The sequence below is a fragment of the Mycteria americana genome, chromosome 2, assembly GCF_035582795.1.
Source record: "Mycteria americana isolate JAX WOST 10 ecotype Jacksonville Zoo and Gardens chromosome 2, USCA_MyAme_1.0, whole genome shotgun sequence".
NCBI lineage: Eukaryota > Metazoa > Chordata > Aves > Ciconiiformes > Ciconiidae > Mycteria > Mycteria americana.
Window position 1 is genome coordinate 59,068,329 of NC_134366.1, and position 19,833 is coordinate 59,088,161.

General features: G+C 40.8%; 1 protein-coding gene across 1 annotated transcript; it reads left to right on the forward strand.

The window, feature by feature from the left end:
• The first annotated feature begins 148 nt into the window (after window positions 1-148).
• MRPL32 (mitochondrial ribosomal protein L32) lies at window positions 149-2,481 on the forward strand. The gene is made up of 3 exons (XM_075493590.1): window positions 149-325; window positions 593-774; window positions 1,386-2,481. The coding sequence occupies exons 1-3, from the start codon at window positions 202-204 to the stop codon at window positions 1,638-1,640; spliced, it is 561 nt and encodes a 186-aa protein (XP_075349705.1). The 5' UTR covers window positions 149-201; the 3' UTR covers window positions 1,641-2,481.
• Window positions 2,482-19,833: the final 17,352 nt, after the last annotated feature.

The window sequence follows — 19,833 nt, forward strand, 5'->3', positions numbered from 1 at the left end:
CCTCGCTCACCGCCCCACCCTCCTGGTAGCGAGAGGAGTGCTGGGACTTGAAGTCCTGGTCTCCGTCCCTGTTATTGCCGTGAACTACTCAGGGCACTCGGTTTCCCAGAAGGCTCAGCGACAGATGCGCATGCCCAATGCGCCCTCGGGCAAGCAACCTTCTTCCCCTCCTCTGAAGCCTTGGCGGGGCTTTGTGGGGATATGGCGGCTCTGGTGGTAGTTTTCTCTCCGCTGCCGCGGTTTCGCGGTCTCCTTCAGCGCTGCTGGCAGCGGCTGGAGCGCGGCCTCTTGCCGGGTTTCTCCGGGGGTCAGAGCCCATCCTGGGGTGGGTACCGGCGTGTTGTCCTCTCGGCTGAAGGAGAGGCCGGCATCGGGGCTGCAGGACTCGTTTTTACCGTTGAACGGCTGAGGGAGGGCGGTGGAGCAGGAGAGCGCGCTGCCCTGGGGACAGTGAGGGAACGGGGCGGGAGGCGCCGTTGGCCGCTCTTATCTCCTCCTTTTAGGGGTGTCAGTAGCATCCGTGTCGTATTTCCTCGGCAGCACACGAAAATGGGGGTTGGATGTAATGAATTACCTTTTCTTTTTCCTTCAGGACCAGCACTGGCTGTCCAAGCTCCAGCTTTTCTTCCACAACCAGTAAAGGACACTAGCGAAAATAATGAGGCGCCAAGCCTGTTAGATAGCATCTTGTGGATGGCGGCTCCAAAGAAAAGGCGCACCATTGAAGTGAACCGCTGCAGGCGAAGAAATCCCAATAAGCTTATAAAAGTAAAGGTAATCACCAAATTGCCACGAGCTTGCCACCTTATTTACTGCAAGTAATTTTGTTAATAGCAAACAAACATGCTGGAGTAAGAGTTACGCCAATCATTTTTCATCTCACTTATTTTAGAGAATCATTATAGTAGTCAATACTGACTGAAAAAGCTTTCTGGAATTTGTTTATAAATAAGCTTAAAAGACATTGTAATCTTCAAAATACTTTTTAACAGGTGCATTCATCATGTGTGACAGTAGTCTGTGATTAAATAAACAGTGACGGTTTAGGGGGAAGCCAACAAAATGTGAATTTTAGCTAAACAGGTAGTATAAATAGAAAAGGTCTATACTTTCTGTGCATCTAATTGAGTTGATAGGTCTTTAGTCTTTCAAACGTCAATGGGTATAATGATTTAGGCATTGACTTCATACGCTATTTTTAGTAGTAAGCATTTGATATAGCAATACATTACAGAAAAATTACATAGAAGAATAAATTTTGAAAATGCAATTGAATTTCTCTGGTATTTAATTTAACATTTTTAGTAGTTTGTGATTGTTCCCTGTTTCTTTTGTTGCTGTTGTTCAAATTACAAAACTTCTATTTTCCACTGTCTTTTTTTTAGAGGAACATAGATGTTTGTCCTGAGTGTGGAAACTTGAAACAGAAACACGTCCTTTGTGGCTATTGTTATGCAAAGGTCAAAGCAGAAACTCGACTGATACGCATGGAAATACACAAAAAGGAAGGAGGACCATTTAATGCTCCAACTGTAGAGACCGTCGTCTTTTATGATGGAGAAAAGCCTACAGAAAAAGATGAAGGCAAGCGGATCATTGAAAGAGCCAGGAAGCGTCCGTCTTGGTTTGTTCAAAACTGATGCTATAGAACTAATGCTGACAAAACCAGTTGCTACAGCAAGAAATATCATGATTTTCAAGAATGTTTTCCTCATTTTGTTCACTCAATGTTGATACAGAAAACCTATGAACTTTCGAGAAGCCTGCTTGAATTGCATGTCATGCCATATGATTTTGCAGTCAGGTGTTTCTGTAGCGTGCAGTGGGAAATGCTTCTCAGTGATATATCATAGCAGTCAACAATTAAAGAGAAATCAGGCTCTACCTTGGGTTTGGACATCTGCGTACAGTACACCGAATAATTTGTATGCTAATGTTCTATGCTGGTTTTGTAAATAACATTTTTTTAACGGAGGGAAAACACTCACAGATGTAAAATAAAGTATGTTAAGTTTCCCAGGGAAATCTGCTTTCTGATTTTGGCTGCTGCTCTTTTGGAGGGGGGGAAAAAAAAAGGAAAAAAAAAAGTTCAAAACCAATGTTGATTAGATACAAAGGATATTTACAAGGAAAGATACAGTTATCTCCATGGTTATTTCCAGGGCTCTTAACAGAATCTGCCTGGATCTCTCCACAATGCTGCTGTTTGAGATACTTGGTGATATTCCTGTTTTTGAGCAAAATAGTGGTTGCCATGTAATATTTGCACTTTTTCTGTACCGCACTGAAGGTTAAGTGTTCCTTGCTGTTGTCAGTATACAAAATAATTTTCTGTCTTAAAGGGATATGGAAAGCCTTTTTTTCCCCCCTCAAAGTGCACTTGATTTCTGGAGTGAAATAACGAATTGAAATGTAATGACTGGAAATATGTAAATATGACGGGTCAAAGCTGATTCTTTGCAGCCGTTGCCATTAAGTAGTCTGGATGGTCAGTGTGTGCTTGGAAAACCGCAAAGAACAGCAGTGCCTTCCTGTCTTGAGTCTTCTGCAGAGAGGGGGCAGCTCTGCCCTCTACTGTGCATTGGTACTCTTCAGTGCTGCAGTTACAGCACCTAGCTGTGGATTCTCACTTTGGTTTTAGCCACGCAGTAGCACTGTTGCATTTAAGATTAAGACTGTTTTCAATTTTAGGTTGGGATTTCAATATACAAACAGTACTGTTTGGTATTCTGTCTCAGCCAGTCTAATAGCTATTTGCTGCCAAAAAATGCAAGCCTGCCCCTAACCCTGGTGAGGTTGCCCCTGTGTTTCCTTGGCACTTGAGTGTATCTGCTCCTGTGCTGTCCTGGTTCGGGGAGCTATGCTGACAGAACTGTTCCCTGGCTTTCTACAGCTTGGTTTTTAGTGGGTACTTCCCTGTAGCTTGGCTCATGTCAGGGTCAGAAAAGTGGCAACATGGACAGTAGGAATATGAAAGTGGAGGACACAGGACCACACTTTCCAGAATAGCCTTCATTTGTACGTGGCTGAGCCAATTATGCCTGCTTAAGGAGTGGGCTCGTGTGTGCTGTAACACTTCACTTCTGCTTTCCTCGCTCTGGATTCCATATTCTGAAACATAACTGGTAGGAACAGATGTTAGCAGAGATACTACATTTCCTCCATACTCTAAGGGAATAATGAAAGCTGATAAGTGTAAACTGATGCCATTTAGTTGACAGTATCCAAGCAAACAACGTAAGTTCTTTTTGATTTGTCCAAACAGGATTTATTCCAGTTGTCTCTGTTTTTCACTTACTCAGAACTGAAGCCAATAAAAGGTAGAAAACAGAATGCAGAGTGGAAGGCTTACTTTTGACAGAGCTGCATGGGATGAGACTGATATTGGAGGTGAGGTTAGCCAAGCAGTAAGACAGATATATTGTCCTGAGGGAAAGGTGTGTATGTATTTTAGGGAGAGGTGGGGTGTTTTGTTTCTTTGTCCACATATTATTGGACTAATTACACCTTACTGTCTTAGTTGCATTTTATATATTTATATTTTTGACAAAGGTTCTGTAGAGAAATGAGCTAAATTAGCCTGGGATGTTGAGAGTCACAGGTTAATTTCTCAGAAACACAGAGGTGTTATTAAAAAAAAAAAAAAAGACGACTTTCTTTAAACATGAGAGAGGACATGTGGTTTCTGCTAATGGAGTAATAATTATAATTGGCAGTATATTGCATTAGTCTATTGAATTACAGTATCAGTGAAGCAATGAAGATGCTTTACAGATAGAGTTCTTATGAAACATGAGTGAAGTTAGACTGTGTCAACACTAGACATTTTAAGATACTTTCTAGGTCACGGTTAGGTAATGATTCATTTCACAGCCATACTGCTTATGTTAGTACTGCATTTGTGTAATCCAGACAAGAGGAGATGCTTGACAATGTTTCATAGTGGTTTCTGAGTAATGTGGGGGGAAAAAGTCATTAAAATATCTGGTATTCATGGTCTCTAAAAGAAAAATTAGAAACAACTGACAAATGTTGAAGATTCGTATATGCAATTGATATAGTACCAGTTAATTTTCTGAAAAAGATATTATCTTCAGTGAGAGTCAGAACAGTTTCGTTTGAATGACTTTTCCTTCAAAAGAAGAGTAAAGGAAAGCTCACTTTCATAGCTTCATTTTATTAACACTGACCATATGAAGCTCCATTACGTAAAAAAAAAAAAAATTTCCATAATTCCTCTAAAACACGTGGCGTAGTCTGCTACTTGAAATAAACCCTGTTTATGTGTAATTTTTAAATAAATATAAATTGCAATAGTGCTAATATATAAACATACACTTTTGGAAACATTGTACATTAAAACTAACAAAAAGCAAGCTGGTTGTTACCAATGCTGTACTCCAGAATCCATTTAAAAACAAAAATTATATACCTTGGGAACTTTGCTTTGATACATTGGGAACCTGCTAGTAGTTGAAAAAGACATTCTTTTTTGCCTGAAAATTTCATATGATTAAATACATGTTATATTTGATTATGTTTTTCTTCTATAAGGATTTTATGTAAAAATTATTTTATTTTACATTTTAGAAAAAAACAGGAAGATGATGTAATGTCCTAAAATACAAGGATGCAAGTTGCCAAATGATTTTGTATGATACTAAGGTCTGCAGAGATAAAGGTGATCTCTGGTAGTGATCAATTACGATATCCATATAGACTCATAAACCAAGTTTCTCTTTAATATCCCATTTAGTAAGGAAATTTTGGTAAAAGGTTTCTGCACAGTCTTCATCTATTCTGCTGAACACACTATGCCAGCAAGAGCTGGCAGTTGATATAAAATATACTTCTTTAAAGCACTAGGTGGCAGAGGAGTGTAGCTTTCAGGTAGGTGCAAAACAAAAGCCAAAGATCACTAGTGAGATAGGAAACAGTGTCAGATTCAAGAAATTTGCACCTGTGTAAGGAAAAGATTTGCAAAAAGACTAAATTTGCTAAGTATGAAGAAAAAGACAATAGCTGTTATGAGACGTAAACTAATCCATTGTAATTCATTGTTCTGACTAAATTTAATTAGATCTATACTGAGAACTAATGTGCTGGCTTTTGTGTATATTTATGCACTTCTGCTCTTTGCTGGGTGAATTATTTGAAATTGCAGTTGTACCTGTCATTTTTCCCTAACAAGATAGTGGAGCTCTTTTTACACCTCTTAATTACAGATGGCTTTTTATGTTGCTTTTTATGCCTAGTATATTCAGTTAGTTGACATTTTATTTATGCAGCTACAAAGTCCTGCAAATAATAGGTCTGGCGGCATTCCAATGAATTTCAAGGTATAACTGCCTTGAATTTGTAGAGTCATAAGGATCAATTTGCAAACAGCAGACTCGAAGTGGAAAGAAAAGAAAACCAGTGTGGTGTTTAAATGAATATTTGCTGCTCAGGAGGGAATAGAAGATTGTGTGCTCCATCAAAGTTTTAAAGGAAGCACAGGAGTGATAAAGGTGCCTGTATCTTTAGAACTTATTTGTTAATTAGTATTTAAATAAGATATTAGCAAAAATCCTTTTACCTCACATGACTGCATTGTGTAATTTAGACAGTGAATGAGGATCAGTAAATACGGGTTGTTTCCAAATAATTTGGCTAACCCTTAACCTGCCAAAGACTTTAAGAATGGGGCCAAATGGGAGGAAAATCAATGAAAGGAATGAGAAGGAAGTCTGCTATGCAGCAGTGATGGATCTAGTTTTGCCCACTCTATGTATATTCCTAGGAAATTCTGTTGAAGTCAATGGAATATAATTCAAGGCAGAATTTGGTCCAATGTACTGAAACCCTGGACATATGGGTGTATGCAAGTATATATATTTTCAATGCAGAGCATATACCTGTGAAACTACTGCTGGATTGGGTTTACAGCTGAAAACTGAAACCCAACAGGGTTGGGTTTACAGCTGAAAACTAAGATTGCATTTGATGAATGTAGTAGAGTCTAATCAGTTGATGCTTGAATTTCTTTCACACATCCTATATTTCAGTTTCCCCTGGTTGAGGACAATATACATATTTAGAAGAAAGGGTATAGGATTCATTTCATATTGAATGTGCTGGATAAACATATGAAAAGCAACTGAAACTGCTCTGGAACAGAAGACCCAAAACAAAAGCTTTTGTGGAGTTGTCAACGTACAATACTTGGCAAGGATTTCTCTAAAGCCTCACTCCTGGATCATGTGATTTTTTTATTTTTTTTTTTTTAAGTAAAGCAGATTTCCTGGTTCAAAGATGGTGCATCAAAGATGAAGCAGCAAAGATTTGGAAAATCAATAGGCAGAAAACCAATCCTATATTATTATTTTCTTGTGTCATACCTTTTAAACCAATCCTATGATTTTGAAAATTTGGGATATACTTAGTGTGTTCTGATCATCCAAATACACAAGCATCTGACTGTTTCCCTTGGTTTCTTGAAAGGGTACAGACTCTTCTCTATACAAGGTGGTTCTGATGGAGTTGTTCTCAATACATAAGCATATAGAAATGTTCTGTCTGACATGTCCTGGGTATAAGCTTGATTGACACTTTATGTGTCCTAAATTTGGGACCAGTTCACGAGGCTCAAGAGGAATAGGCACATTAAATGCAGTGTGCGTCATGGTGTAGGAAGGACAATCAGTCCCTACTTACACAGCTGACATAGCTTTTACATCCATTCCCAAGGTGTACTAATGCTGTTTTTATTCCCAGCCCCATCACACAGGCTCATCGTCTTGTCTAGTAATATGGCTTACAGCTCTATTTTCCATTATGGTGTAGCTCTAGAGCACATTATATGAAATATTTCCAAGGCAACGAAGGGTTTTGAACAGGCTATTGGAAAGATGTATTTCATTTTATGATCTGCGACGAATATTAAATACAAAGAATAGTGGTTTTAAAGGGGCTATACTGAGTAGCTTAAGGCTCAGAATTGACAGACCAGTCCTGTAGAAAAGGTTTGTTCTAAATATATTGGGTTTGGAAGTTCTTACTCATGACTGTTCCTACTCAGTCATAATCAGATCAAGCAAAGCATCTAAGGTGTTTTGAAGAATAACATCAGGATTTGGTCCAATTAAAGATATCTTATATAATTCTGTCACTCTTAAACAGGATAAATGATACCTTGTTCTTCAAGAAGCCATTGATTTCAGTAGGATTTATTTTAAAGGAAATTGTAATTCCAAGTGACTGAGAGGCAGGCTGTAAAGCATCAAGCTGTTGTGTTACAAAGTCACTTAATGAGATCATGAAAACGTTTTTTTATTGAAATCAAGGAAATAGAAATTAAGCCTGTCAGGTGCCAACGCCCATCATGATACATCACTTGAGCACATGAGCCCAGCTCTGCCGTAGTCCTTTGGATAAGGTCATTTATGAACAAAGAATGTAATCTTTTAGGAGTTCAGGAGAACGCCGAGACATTTGAATTTCTCTTGCCCCAAATGAATCCTTCTTACCACAAAGTTACTATGAAAAAGGAATGGTGGCAGGGTTGAAGACCAAGGAGGTACAGTCATTGGCAAGTATGGAGAAATAAGAGGCATCCTGTTGCTCTTACATGCATGTAATATGAGGAGTACAATAGGAGTTACTGCAAGAAACAAACCTACATTGCGCAACTGAGTGAATAACTGCAAAGTACTCGTGTGTGGCACTGCAGAAATGGATGGCATAGCAAATACCACTCCATCATGCATCACTTTCATGTTAGCAATTTATATTGGAACCTAAATGGCAGGATTCCTACTTGACAGGTGGCAAACTGAGGTGCAGAAAGACCAAGTGAATTCCTCAAAATTGCTCCCTCAGTCAGTGGCAGAGGAAGGAACTGAAGCTGTTTGCAGATTATCAGCCTGTTGTATTCTCTGCTGTGTCACAGGTTAGGGAATAATAACAATTATCACTTGCGGTGGTCATTAATCTAGCTAGGTTTGTGTTTTGATCAAGTAAACTTCTGCAAAGATACTATATATCTAAACATTTGTTAGGACATAGGCCCATGAGGGCCTTTAGCCAGAGCTCTTCAGATAAACTAGAAATCTGATTTCTTACTAAATGATGCCTTCTTTTTTTTCTCCTTTCACTTGAGAACAGGAGGAAAAACAGTGTGATTTTTGGAGGAAGCTTCCAAGGATCAGAGTCAATTGCTTCTCATCTGCAGAAGAGTGTCTTACCCTAAAAGAAAAGCCATTCTGTGCAGTGGGGTTATTTATAAGAGTATGACTCAGCTGGACAACAATGGCAGAATCTGTCCCCAGGGATTTTTTAATGTATGAATCTAAAAATAAGTGTAGTCCTAGAAGTAAGATTTCTCCTCCACAGATTAGGTTCCTTTGGTCCAGGAGTAAGGTGCCTTCTTTATCTGCTATATACAAGACATTCTGCCTAATAGGAAAAAAAAAACAACCCAAACAACACAAGCAATTAAATTGGTTGAAAAAAACCCAAGAACATAAGATCCAGAGATCATTCACCAGGAAAACCAGCAGTAACAATGTGCAAAGAATTGGTTTAGATCACTTCTCAAAGAAAACACTTTTTCTCTGAGACAGTTAATGCTGAAAAATACAAAGGAAGAGAATTTGCAATCATTTTTTCCCTTCTCTTTCTGATCAAAGAGATGTACTTTGCTTTCAAGCCACCAGAGTGTATCTTCCTCATCCTGATTTGGCAGATGCTGGGATCTCTGAATCTGTTGCTTGGGTTATATGACTATCAATCACATTCACACGCAACCAATTGAGAATAGGTAGTCTTGATGAAAAGTCATTTAATTCTTTTCAGTTTATTGATGTTATAATGACCCTGATTGCAATGATTTTATCTTCCCAAGAGCACAGACATTGGCTTTGTTAATATGATTTTCAAGAATGCTATCTGTATCAGGAACATAGCACTTGAAGGAGCAAAAAAAAGGTCTCTATATCCTTCTTTGACAGATCTTATAGCCACATTTGAGGCTGAGAAATATGAAGGAGAATCTGAGACTTTAAGCAAGATTCCTTTCTTTCCAAAGACAAAGCTGAAATGAAAAAGTGACGACCAGCATTAAATATTTTTCACCGACTTTTCCCAGCCTGTTGATGTAAAAAATAAAAAGATGAAAGTTCCTGCTGAATTCAAAGCTGTAGAGAGCTTTGTCAGGCAGGCTACTTTTTGTGTATACTATATCTGTGTCCCAACAGAATTCCTCTTGCATGTCTGCAGTCCATGTTAATCATGACCACAAGTAGATGTCATTAATAGAGCAAGCAGCAGAAAAAGCCATAAGAAAAATGTGAGTTACAAGGCCCCTACTTCAACAGTAAAATCCATAGTTACTTTGGTCAAGTAATAGACATTAACATTTCACCACTGAGCATCTTTCCTTGCGTGGTTACCATAAGCCATGGTCCTTAGTGGGTATGTTGCCAATAATGGGAGAAAATTGTCCCCATCTCTCTGTGCCTCTCTTTTCTGTCTGCGAAATGGCAATAATACCAATTTCATGGCACTCCCATGGATGTCTGTCAGGAATCTTTTTTCCTAAGCCGCCTACGTTCTGAAGATCACCAGAATGCAGACATGGGCATATTCAACAGAGAAGCCATGTGCATGCAGAAGTCTACCTTACTGGCGGACTGGGTGTTGCTTGCAAAGCCTGTTTTCAAAATGTTGGCCACTGGGCACTGGTGCCCACTTCAGCTTCTGAGAAAAGCTGGAGGGGTCCCCTATATAGAAACAACCACGCTTATAGCTCATTTTTCAGGCTCTTCACACTCATGCCACTAGATGTGGTGTGCCCATTACAGAAAAGCATCTTTTCCTGCTCTCTAGACTACACAACACAGCATCACTGGCCTGCGCAGAAGCACCAGCAGCAGCTCTGCGCTGACAGTCTCAGAGGAGTAGTTGTGGAAAATAATCATTCCCGCTGATTGCTGGGGAACAACAGGCAAGTACAAAGCCTCATGGAGATGGCAAAAACCACATCTTGGTTTGGTTTTATGCAGCCAGCTGCAGCAGGCTTGTGCCTGTGCGTGGTCTGTGTGTTTTCCTGACTGTGCCACGCACTGTGGTCCCTAAATGGTAAGGGACAGATTCTTCCATACCTGGTGGTCAAAGGAAGCATGGACTATCTGACCTTTTCAGGTCCTGAGGAGGCAGGAAGGAGCGGAGGCTGTCCCTAGCTGAGGGCAGTTGAACCTTGCAGTGCCTCTTTTCCACCCGTCAACCACCACCATCCACAGTGGGCTTGGATTACATATGGCATAAAGATTCTTGGATCTGTGCCGAGATCAGGACAGAGTGCAGCAGGAAGCAATTCTCCCTTACCCTCTCTTTCTGCCCTTACTGGAGAGAATACGGAGCTGAGATTTTAAAATTTAAGCTACTTGAAGTGTACCATAGTTCTTCCATCAATGAAATGACAGACCAGGCACCAACTTTCAGTCTTGTTCCTGCTGGAGGAACTGCCAGCTATCATCTTCCATGGACTGCTTGGTGCTCTGCTTTCCTGGACTCCATCCACAAGGCAATTCTTGCTGCAGTGCCTGAATATTTAGATGTTTGCATTATAATTTTGCCATGGTGGACTTCCCTGTGCTGCTTACCCCACTGCCAAAATAGGCATAGCTTTGGCATGTCTTGCAATTTTCCAACCTAATCACTTATTTTCCCCATTTGAAATTTTAAGAAAACACTAACTGTTGGACACCTTTCTTAAAAGAAGATCTTACTTTTTATACAGCCAAATTTTCTTTGTACCCTCCTCCTATTTTCTGTGTGTGGCCTTGGGGCTAATTTCACCTTTAGTAAACTATTGATCTAAGCAGTGTACATGGGGATAAGCATGGTTCCATATTTCCAGCCAGCCTACTGCTGGGCTCTGCATTAGTCTCTCCGGATTTTGCAATAAATGAATTCATGCAGGGCAGAAGTTAAGCAGTATTCTCAGGCTTGCTCTGTTTTACGTCTGAAATCCTGTACTGGCACAATTCCTGCTCTCTTCCTCAGTCATTTTCCAGTAAAGCAAAATACTGAGCCAAAGCTCAAGAACTCATTAACAACTTGGTGCAAATTACTTTCAGCATTCAGTCCCCAAGATAGTCAATAAACATGGAGGACTCTCTGTACCTTGTTGACTTCTTCCTTCCAGTTTGTATTTTCCTTTAAAGAAAAGGACATTGTGCCTTTGTGAAAATCAGCTCCTACAGAAGAACGCTTTGTGTCTGCACATCTCCAGCGGCAGCAATATGTAACACTAATAACAATGAAGAGCTCATGCTGAGGAGGATCCTCCATTTGCTCACACAGAGTTATATAGCGTATCCAATTTTTTCTATTTCTGATCATCTGGAAAGACAGTGGCAGCGTATAGAAGTAGAGGTCTGATGCATCACTCATTATGCTGAGATTAATATGGCTTTATATCTTATTTTAGCTACAGAGGAAGTCCTGAGGCCATGGGGGATTATCAGAAAAGCAGCAGTATGGAAATGTGTATGGAGGGGGAAGGGGAATGAACAGCTGGAGAGTACTCAGTGCTGGTACTCTATAGGGAAAACAGAGATCTCATCATAAGTGCCAAGATCTCATCGTAAGCGCGTTGATCTCATAGGGTCATGCAAAGAGAACACGGATTGTTAGTTGTGGACCACCACCAGTTTTGGATTTTATATCCCATAATAACCAGCATGGTTTTGATTCGCTTGCCATGTAGTATATCTGGCTGCAATACCTTTCAATTAATTTTTGCACTGGTTTTCTCAAAGCTAGCAGAAAGCCACATTTTGTCATTAATTAGTTTTTTAATATTGTATCAGCGTATGAGAAGTGCTTTAATTAGCCCACCACTTTCCTTGAGGGGTAAGGTTTTTTCTATGAGTTATTCACACATATTCCATATATTCTTCTAAGTAGGGGAAAATTGTCTTGAAATATTAAGAACTGTTATTGGCTAAACAAGTTCTCTAACAGAGAAATTAATTACTTCATTGCCTTGTTCAGAAATTCTTTTGAAGTGGATGATCTTGTTGCAAGTTTATAACCAGAAATAAGGATAAATATGGGAAGCATATATGCACATTTAGCAGCTGAAAGAAAGCTTCAATAAGGATAGTTAATTATATCGTTAAAAAGTGCCATTTTACTTTCTCTCTGCCATTTCATGTATAATCCCAAATCCGTTCTCCCTCTTGCTTTCCATGTTCCTTTGTCTCAGTGAAGCTATCAGCTTTGTTTCAGTATTCCCACATCTCTGACCCATCTGTTAGATGTTCCTTCTTCACATATTTTCTTCTAAGGATTTATCTTTTTCATCTTTAGCTATTGCACGAAACCCTTATCTTTACCCCCACTGAAGTTCGAGATACCATATGCTCTTCCCTAGCTCCTGAAAACAAATCTTTCCTTGTTCTTCTGAGATCTTACCTTGAAGTGTGTTTGGGACCTGACATTTCCATTCAGCACATAAAAAGACAATCAGTTTACCGGGGGAGCCACAAGGACACCCAAAAGCTTTGTTCAGGAAAGGTGATGGGAAGTGTTAATAGGAAGGAAAAACACAAAGGCAGAGAGGAAGGGAATCAGGGAGGGAAGACGGGAAATCCTGTGTGTTCGGAGATGTGAGATTAGGCTCAGATGGAGATTTGCTCCAGCACTCGCTCTCCCAGATGTTGTGTATGCCCAACCCTAGCTGCATTCCTAGAGTGCTCCGTCTCACATGCTCAGTTGCGGATTTTTCCACTCTTCAACTTAGTAATTTAACTAGGAAGATTAAGCAACTACTGACTGAATTATTGAAGGTGTAATTAAAGTGGCAAGAGTTGAGGGGAGCACACGAGCATTTTCTTAGCAAAAAAAAATCTGTTTCACTATGAAATGAAATGTCACGGCCAAATTCAGTTACTACTTAGAACCTGCTCCCACTCTGTCCATTAAACAGCTGATGCACCAGCACAGTAGTTGTGAATATGGGTAGTGAGTCTTCAGCAAAACCATCCAGCTGTTTGGAAGGTGACCGACTTCTGACACTACAGGGAAGAAAAAGCTCTCATCTTCCACTTCTCTATCTTCTGTAGTAGCAGTGGTGAGCTCCTCTATAAAGGCAAGGTCATGCCCCTACATACAGCTCTGGGTAAATATTGAGCTACTGTATGCAGAAATTTAGCAGCCTCTGTACTGCAAAGGTTAATATAGACAGTGAAACTGCTTCCTGGTTGCCTGGAGTTCCTCTGAGGTAGAGATAAGGAGCTCACAGTTTTGTCCTACATGTAGCAGAGTTCTTCAGGGTTGTGACTTTAGTTGTGACAAAGATAAAATTCAGCTCCATAAGAGTAGGTCTGATAATGAAGCAAAGGTTATTTTAAGTGGGCTTCCTTTTTGAAAGACTTTAGCTAATTTGACTGTCTTGCTGTAGCCTAAGAAGGCATAATCCAGCTGTGGAAATCAGGTTTGATAGGATTTTATTTAGTCTAGTAAATGCTTGCTTTAATTCTGGGATTTAATCATTCCACAGCTGAGAGCTATGCTGTGATGAAGTTATGATGGGTGTCTCTATTGTTCAAGTTATTTCAGCTCCTATGGGAAAAAACCTTAAACTAAAAAATGCATCTTTTCCTGCTTTGCCTCCTTAAATTTGGGTCTATGACTATAGTTAACAGGAGATGGCGTTTCCCAGGGAATTACTTTTTTTTCCCCCTACATCATATTTTGCTGCTTATCTGGTTTTGGTTGGATCTTTTTGGTTTTGCCATATTTTTTCCTCTGGAGAGGAAGAAAGATTGTATTAATAAGGTACTGTGGGTATAACCTTCCCTTCACAAAACATTGGGTCAGAGAAGCAGAACGAGGACCATCTGTTCTGCCTCCACTTCCTCCAGTACAGCAGTAGCCTTCTCTCTGCCGGTGTGATTGAAGCAGAGTCCAAGTAGCATTTGATCCGGTATCATAGTGTGGCTGGCCCAAGTCACAGTCTAGCTCCTGGTTTTATTTAATAGCCAAAAAAACACCTATGTTGGGCAGAACCCATGGGGAAACCTGTAGTCATGGGAGGAAGGAAGAAGTGAAAAAATGTGGACAAGTTGACAGAACTTAATGAAACAAAATACTTTGGAATTTAAAAAAAAAACAGTCTAAGCACATCAAAATAAACAAGAATGTATCTTCATAGGCGTAGGCTGCTTTGAAAATTTCACTTATATCCTCCAGTTGCCTATTTCAGTTTTTTGTTTTTTCTGACTTAACTTTTTTGAACAGTTTACGACAACTGAGCATCCAACAGATTGTTTATGTCCAGTCCAGATCCTCTTGGGAAAGTGGTGAAGTTAATTTATTGAGCAATTATCCCATGGCCTGAGATATGCCAGTAATACAGTTTGATAATGAAAAAACAAGTGTTGCCAGAGACAGTTAAAAGGCAGGTGAAATATGGTTTATTTTGTGATTGTGTGAGTTGGTAAGGAACAGAACAGGTGACATAAGGAGAAGCTAAGCTTCTCCCCCACCCCACCCAAGGTATATAAAGACAAACATCATATTGTCTGTGCTGCCGAGGGTTCTGGGAACTTCTTTAAACAGAGAATAAAGTGGAAAAGTTAAACTTATATGAGATTCCTTAGGTCATTTCTGACCACTTTGCAGAGCTAAAATTGCCTCTGCAGAGGAAATCTGACCCACAAAAGTCTTGAAAGCAAATACTCTCAGTGCTTCAGGCAATTATACAGGTTTCCCAAATAAACTATATGATCTCCTCAACTCTCTCTCTTCCAAAAGTCTCCTTCCCTGCTTCTTTTGTGATGAGCTTATGGTCTTTACCGCTCCAGCTTGAGATAAAACAGAGGCAAGCTGCATTTACACAGGGCACTGTACTTTGTTTCAGCTAGTTGCTATACTACTGACCTTCCCCTCAAAACTAGACTAGACTAAACTTCTTCAGTAAAATCATGTATGGGTCTGTACTGAGCCAGCTGCCAAATACATTGCAGGTCATAAAGGCTGCCAGGTTTGTGAGGAAAGCAAGCACTGGGAGTAAGAAAACTTGTGTTGAATCATGAAGAATGGGTAAGCCAAAAAAGGATGCTGAACGAAATGGGGAGAATGAACACAGAGGAGCTGAAGGCAGATACCAATAGAGACCCAAGTCACTTCCTACTGAGCCAAACTCACATCCAGCAGCCTTACTGGTGTGTGACGGTGAAGGCTGGGAATGTTCCCTTCTACTGTCATCAAGGCTGGGATGCAGGCAGCTCAAGCATGGTTGCCAAACTGCACACGGGCAGATTTTGCAGGAGACCTGCAGCATTTTGAGAGAGACATTTACAAGAAGCAGCAGCTCTCACTGAGAGACAAACTCGGCAGAAGGGAGAGGTGCTGTGCTCCACAGAGGCACATCATACCAGCAGCGCATGTCCCACTGAGCTTTTGTCAGCATGCTAATTTGGGAAAGAAAGATTTGGTCTGGCACACCAGCCTTGCAAGTTGCTGAACCCTTGATAAAACTGTTGCCAGCTGTAATGAGAGAAGCTTCAGAACTTTTGCCTTTTATCCAGGTGGCAAGAATCCCTCAGTCACAGCTCCGGATCACATTGTGCCTCTTCTGATCTCTTGTGCTGTGCCTCTAAGATGGAGAACTCTGTCTATTGCAAAGTCTGCCAGCAGGCCTCCAGCTGCCTTCTCTTCTTGCAGACGCTTAGGCAGACATTTGCTAGGTTTTCAGCTTTGGTTGTCCCTAGTCTCTTAGCCCAGTTGTGCTTTGGGTAGAAAAAGCTAGTAATAACTGTATGTGATTTTGCAGGTTATACTGCTTGATGCCAGCTTTTGTCTCCATCTCTCTCAGTGTCTCCTCAGTGCTGCTTTTGCATTCTGCAGACCATGAAGTGAGTAAGATGTGGTGTGGATGACCACCTCAGATGCAAGAGAAGTCCCTTGACTAGCCCCCACAGGCTTGAGAGAGGTCTAGTGACGTGTTGGAAAACAAACAAGAAAGCATGTTTAGATAAGCGGGTACTCTTAACCTGAAGCTACAAACTAATGTCTGACAGTTTGGGGATATTCTCTCCCTCCCCCTGGGAAAAAAAGAATCAGAAACAGATCCCACAGCCAATGTGACTTTCACATCTACTAGAAACCAGTTGCTTACGACAATACAATCCACTGTAAAATTATTCTCCCCTTGAATGAAGAAAGCAAGCAGGCTCTTTTCATTTGATTTCAAATAGCCAGGGTGGTCTTTCTTCTGCCATTTTGTGGGTGCTTCCAAAAATATTCATTTAAACCCACTAGAGGAAATAATCCAAAAGAAAACATATGCCTCTTCTCCCTCTCCATCTCCTCTTACCCTGCTTAGTGAAGATGTATGATGAGTGAGGATATACAACATATCTCTTCGTCTCTGCTCCCCCCATTCTTGCAGTAATATTTTAAAGTCTTAGGTCTCCAGTGAGGTTTTGTTCTATTTTAAAAAAATGGAAAAAAGGAAAAACAAAATGTAGCTTCCAGCCAGCCCTCTTTCAATACACCAAGGTAGATCTCTTATCTCTTATCCAGATTAAGTGAACTTTTCCCACAGGTTCCAGCTCATGAAAACTCAGAAATGCAAAATCAAAACAACTGAGCCAGTTACTTGTACAGCTGCCATGAAAAATTGACCTTCCTTGGAAGAAGGATGAAGGGGTTGGGGGAGTAGAAGCTGGGGGACAAAAAAAAGAAAAAGACATCTTTGCTCTTAGAAAATTTTGTTGTCAGATTTTCAGATGTGCAAAGATATGGAAATAATGTGGTCATCTGAATCTCTGGTTTAATAATTTATTGTGCTGTGTTTTGTGTTGGGAAAGCAAAAATTTTTCTAGGAGGAAAAATAGAATTATGTGTGCATATCTGCTAATTTTGGGATTTATATGAGGTCTTCTATACTGCCGTTTCCCATGTATCCCAGGGAAGTATACAGTGGTGGTATAGGCTTGTCCCTCACGGTCTCTGTAACACTCCTCAGCTTGGGTTTGAGGCAGTGCCTCGAGGGGTGAGAAGCAAATTCATCTACAAGGCCATGCAAGCAGTAGTTTCTGCACTGAGGCAGCCAACAGAAGCACTAGTTAGCGTAATTTGGGTTATAACAGCAGATCTGCTTGGAAATAAATGGAGACCACTGCTTCTTTGCAGCTTACCCCCTTCAAGTGATTGACTTGTTGCTGAAGTGGCTGGATGCATTCATGGTAACTTCCAAGGGAGGTGAACAGATCGATGGCAGCATGCGTGCTACCGCAATGGAAGGAAATCCTTTTCTGAACTCGGGAGGCTGTGGGTGTCCATCAGGAGGACTGCCTTATATTTGTTTATAGACCTGCCAAAGCATTAAGATTTATCCAGGAAGTGATCTGCTTATCAAGAATGCTGCACAGGAAGGGGGCCAGGTTAAGCCAAAATGGTGAAATCCCAGATTTAAGTTCCTACAGAATTTCTACAACTGCCCAAAAATTGGGTGTGGCAGTCTAGATGGGAAAGCCACAGGGCTTAGCTTTTTTGCAAAGGGATTTTTATAGCGAGACTTCAAACTCAAAACACCCCAAATTAATTAACTATATGTATTTATATTAAAGTTTTGAAGATGATGCGTTTACTTGTGTTGAGGCTAAACACAATGGGTTCCCAGGACATCTATAATTTCAGATTCCTATACTAACATTATTTGAAATAAAAGTGCAGATGATTCCTGAGACCCAGAAGCATTCACTGTTGCCTGAAAACAGTGTTGTAAAAGGGCATAAGCAGCAGGCATTATTAAGTGTGGCTCTCCTAAAAAGATCTGAATTGACACGTGTTACCTGCTTCTGGATTTGCACATTTTTGCAGGGTGCTCCTGATTTTTGTCTTGGTCTTGCATTTTTTTAAAGGATTGGCCTAGAATGGCAGAGAAGTCAACCCAAGCAGTTAGTCTGGTCAGCTGGGAGAGTCAGGGGGAGCTGCTGACATAGGGCTTTGCATTTGGGGTTGTTCAGCCTGGAGAAGAGAAGGCTCTGGGGAGACTGTACTGGGGCCTTTCAATATATAAAGGAGGCTTATAAGAAAGACAGAGAGAGGCTTTTTACCAAGGCCTGTAAGTGATAGGACAAGGGGCAACAGTTTTAAACTGAAGAGGGTAGATTTAGATTGGACACAAGGAAGAAATTTTTTACAGTGAGGGTGGTGAGACACTGGAACAGGTTGCCCAGAGAAGTTGTGGATGCCCCCTCCCTGGAAGTGTTCTGGGTCAGGTTGGACGGGGCTTTCAGCAACCTGATCTAGTGAAAGATGTCCCTGTCAACAGCAGGGGGGTTGGACTAGATAATCTTTAAAGGTCCCTTTCGACCCAAACCATTCTGTGGTTCTGAGATTTTGCTCCCTCTCCCATGGAGACCTGGGGGCATTTTCCTGTGCAGATGAATAACAGAACTTGTGAAAATGTATGTGTTTACTGGAAATAATAGGAAGTCACCTTGGGAAGGCCCTGTTCTCTGATCCCCAGGTGCTATTTTGCACAGGCTCCCTGATGCTAAAGGAAATGTAAATTTGGTGGGTTGCAGCTGCCTAAGGACTCCTTCAGCTGAGGGGAATCCTCATGTAGTATATGTTACAACAGCTGTAGCAAATCCTGTGCCAGCACTGTGCCAGGTTGCTGGATGTTCCAAATATGTTCCAAATAGCCTGAAAAAACTCAGAAAAAATGAGCAGTGAGATTGGGAGAGACACTGTTACATTCTCTAGGCTTGGTGTGGGGATCTAGGGCTGTGTTGTGCCCCTGAATGGTCCTGGCTTTGATGTGATGCTTCCTGGGAGACTCCAGCCTTCAGCTCTCTAGCAGCGCAGGTGAGGGGACCGCCGGCATGTCACTTGGCTTTTCTGGAGGAGGTTACAGTTTCTGCAGCACCCAACAGAGGACAAATGCACCCGGCTCCTACCTGGAGCTTGGGGCCACCCTGCTGAGTGGCGGCCAGGCCCATGGGGACTGCGTCCACATCAGGCACTGGTTCCCACAGTGTATGAAGCAAATAGAAATTATTGCTGTTTGGAAAACTGTCCTGCGGAAAACAATTTACCCAATCATTCTTAACATCACAATCTCGGAAGCCAGTCTTTGCTGGAATGAAGAAAGAGGCATTCATTTAATAAATTATGAGGAGCAGCCTGACTCAGTCCACAGCTTCTTAATAGTACTTGGCAGTGCTGCTGCTTGTGATGATATCTTTAATGCATTTGCTACTGAATAAGTAATAGATTTTCCCAATGTGATTGCACATTCTGCTCAATTCATTTTTCTTGAGCATTCAGGCATTCGCTTTCAGATAGTAGGGTTATTTTGTTGAAATGACCAGTCTTGTAGCCTATATTTCTTTTTGGTTTCTATTAATTACCATGGTGTTATTTGTTTGCAAGAGGAAAATTTAGTCCCTGATCCCAAGAAGCATTTGCGTAATGTTAAGCACAAGCAAAGTCACAGTGATCCTTACAGATATTTGTATCTGTTCAAGGGCTATGCTGGATCCTTGCACATTAGGCTCACTAATTTAAGAGGGACCTTTTTTTATTCTTGGAATTGTTTTTTTATGTGGAGCCAGTTCTGCCTGACTGTATTATAGAAGAAATTTTCATCCTTGTACAAATTAGGATTGCAGCATCTGTTTTCTTTTGTTCGCTGTAAACAACTAGCTCCACTTGAGTGTAAGTCAGGAGTCTGCTCTCTGAGTAAGCTTCACCCCAGTAGCTGGCCAGAGGAGGAATCAGTGTTGCATCTTCTCCTTGTAGCCAACAGGTTGTTAGTGCATTCAC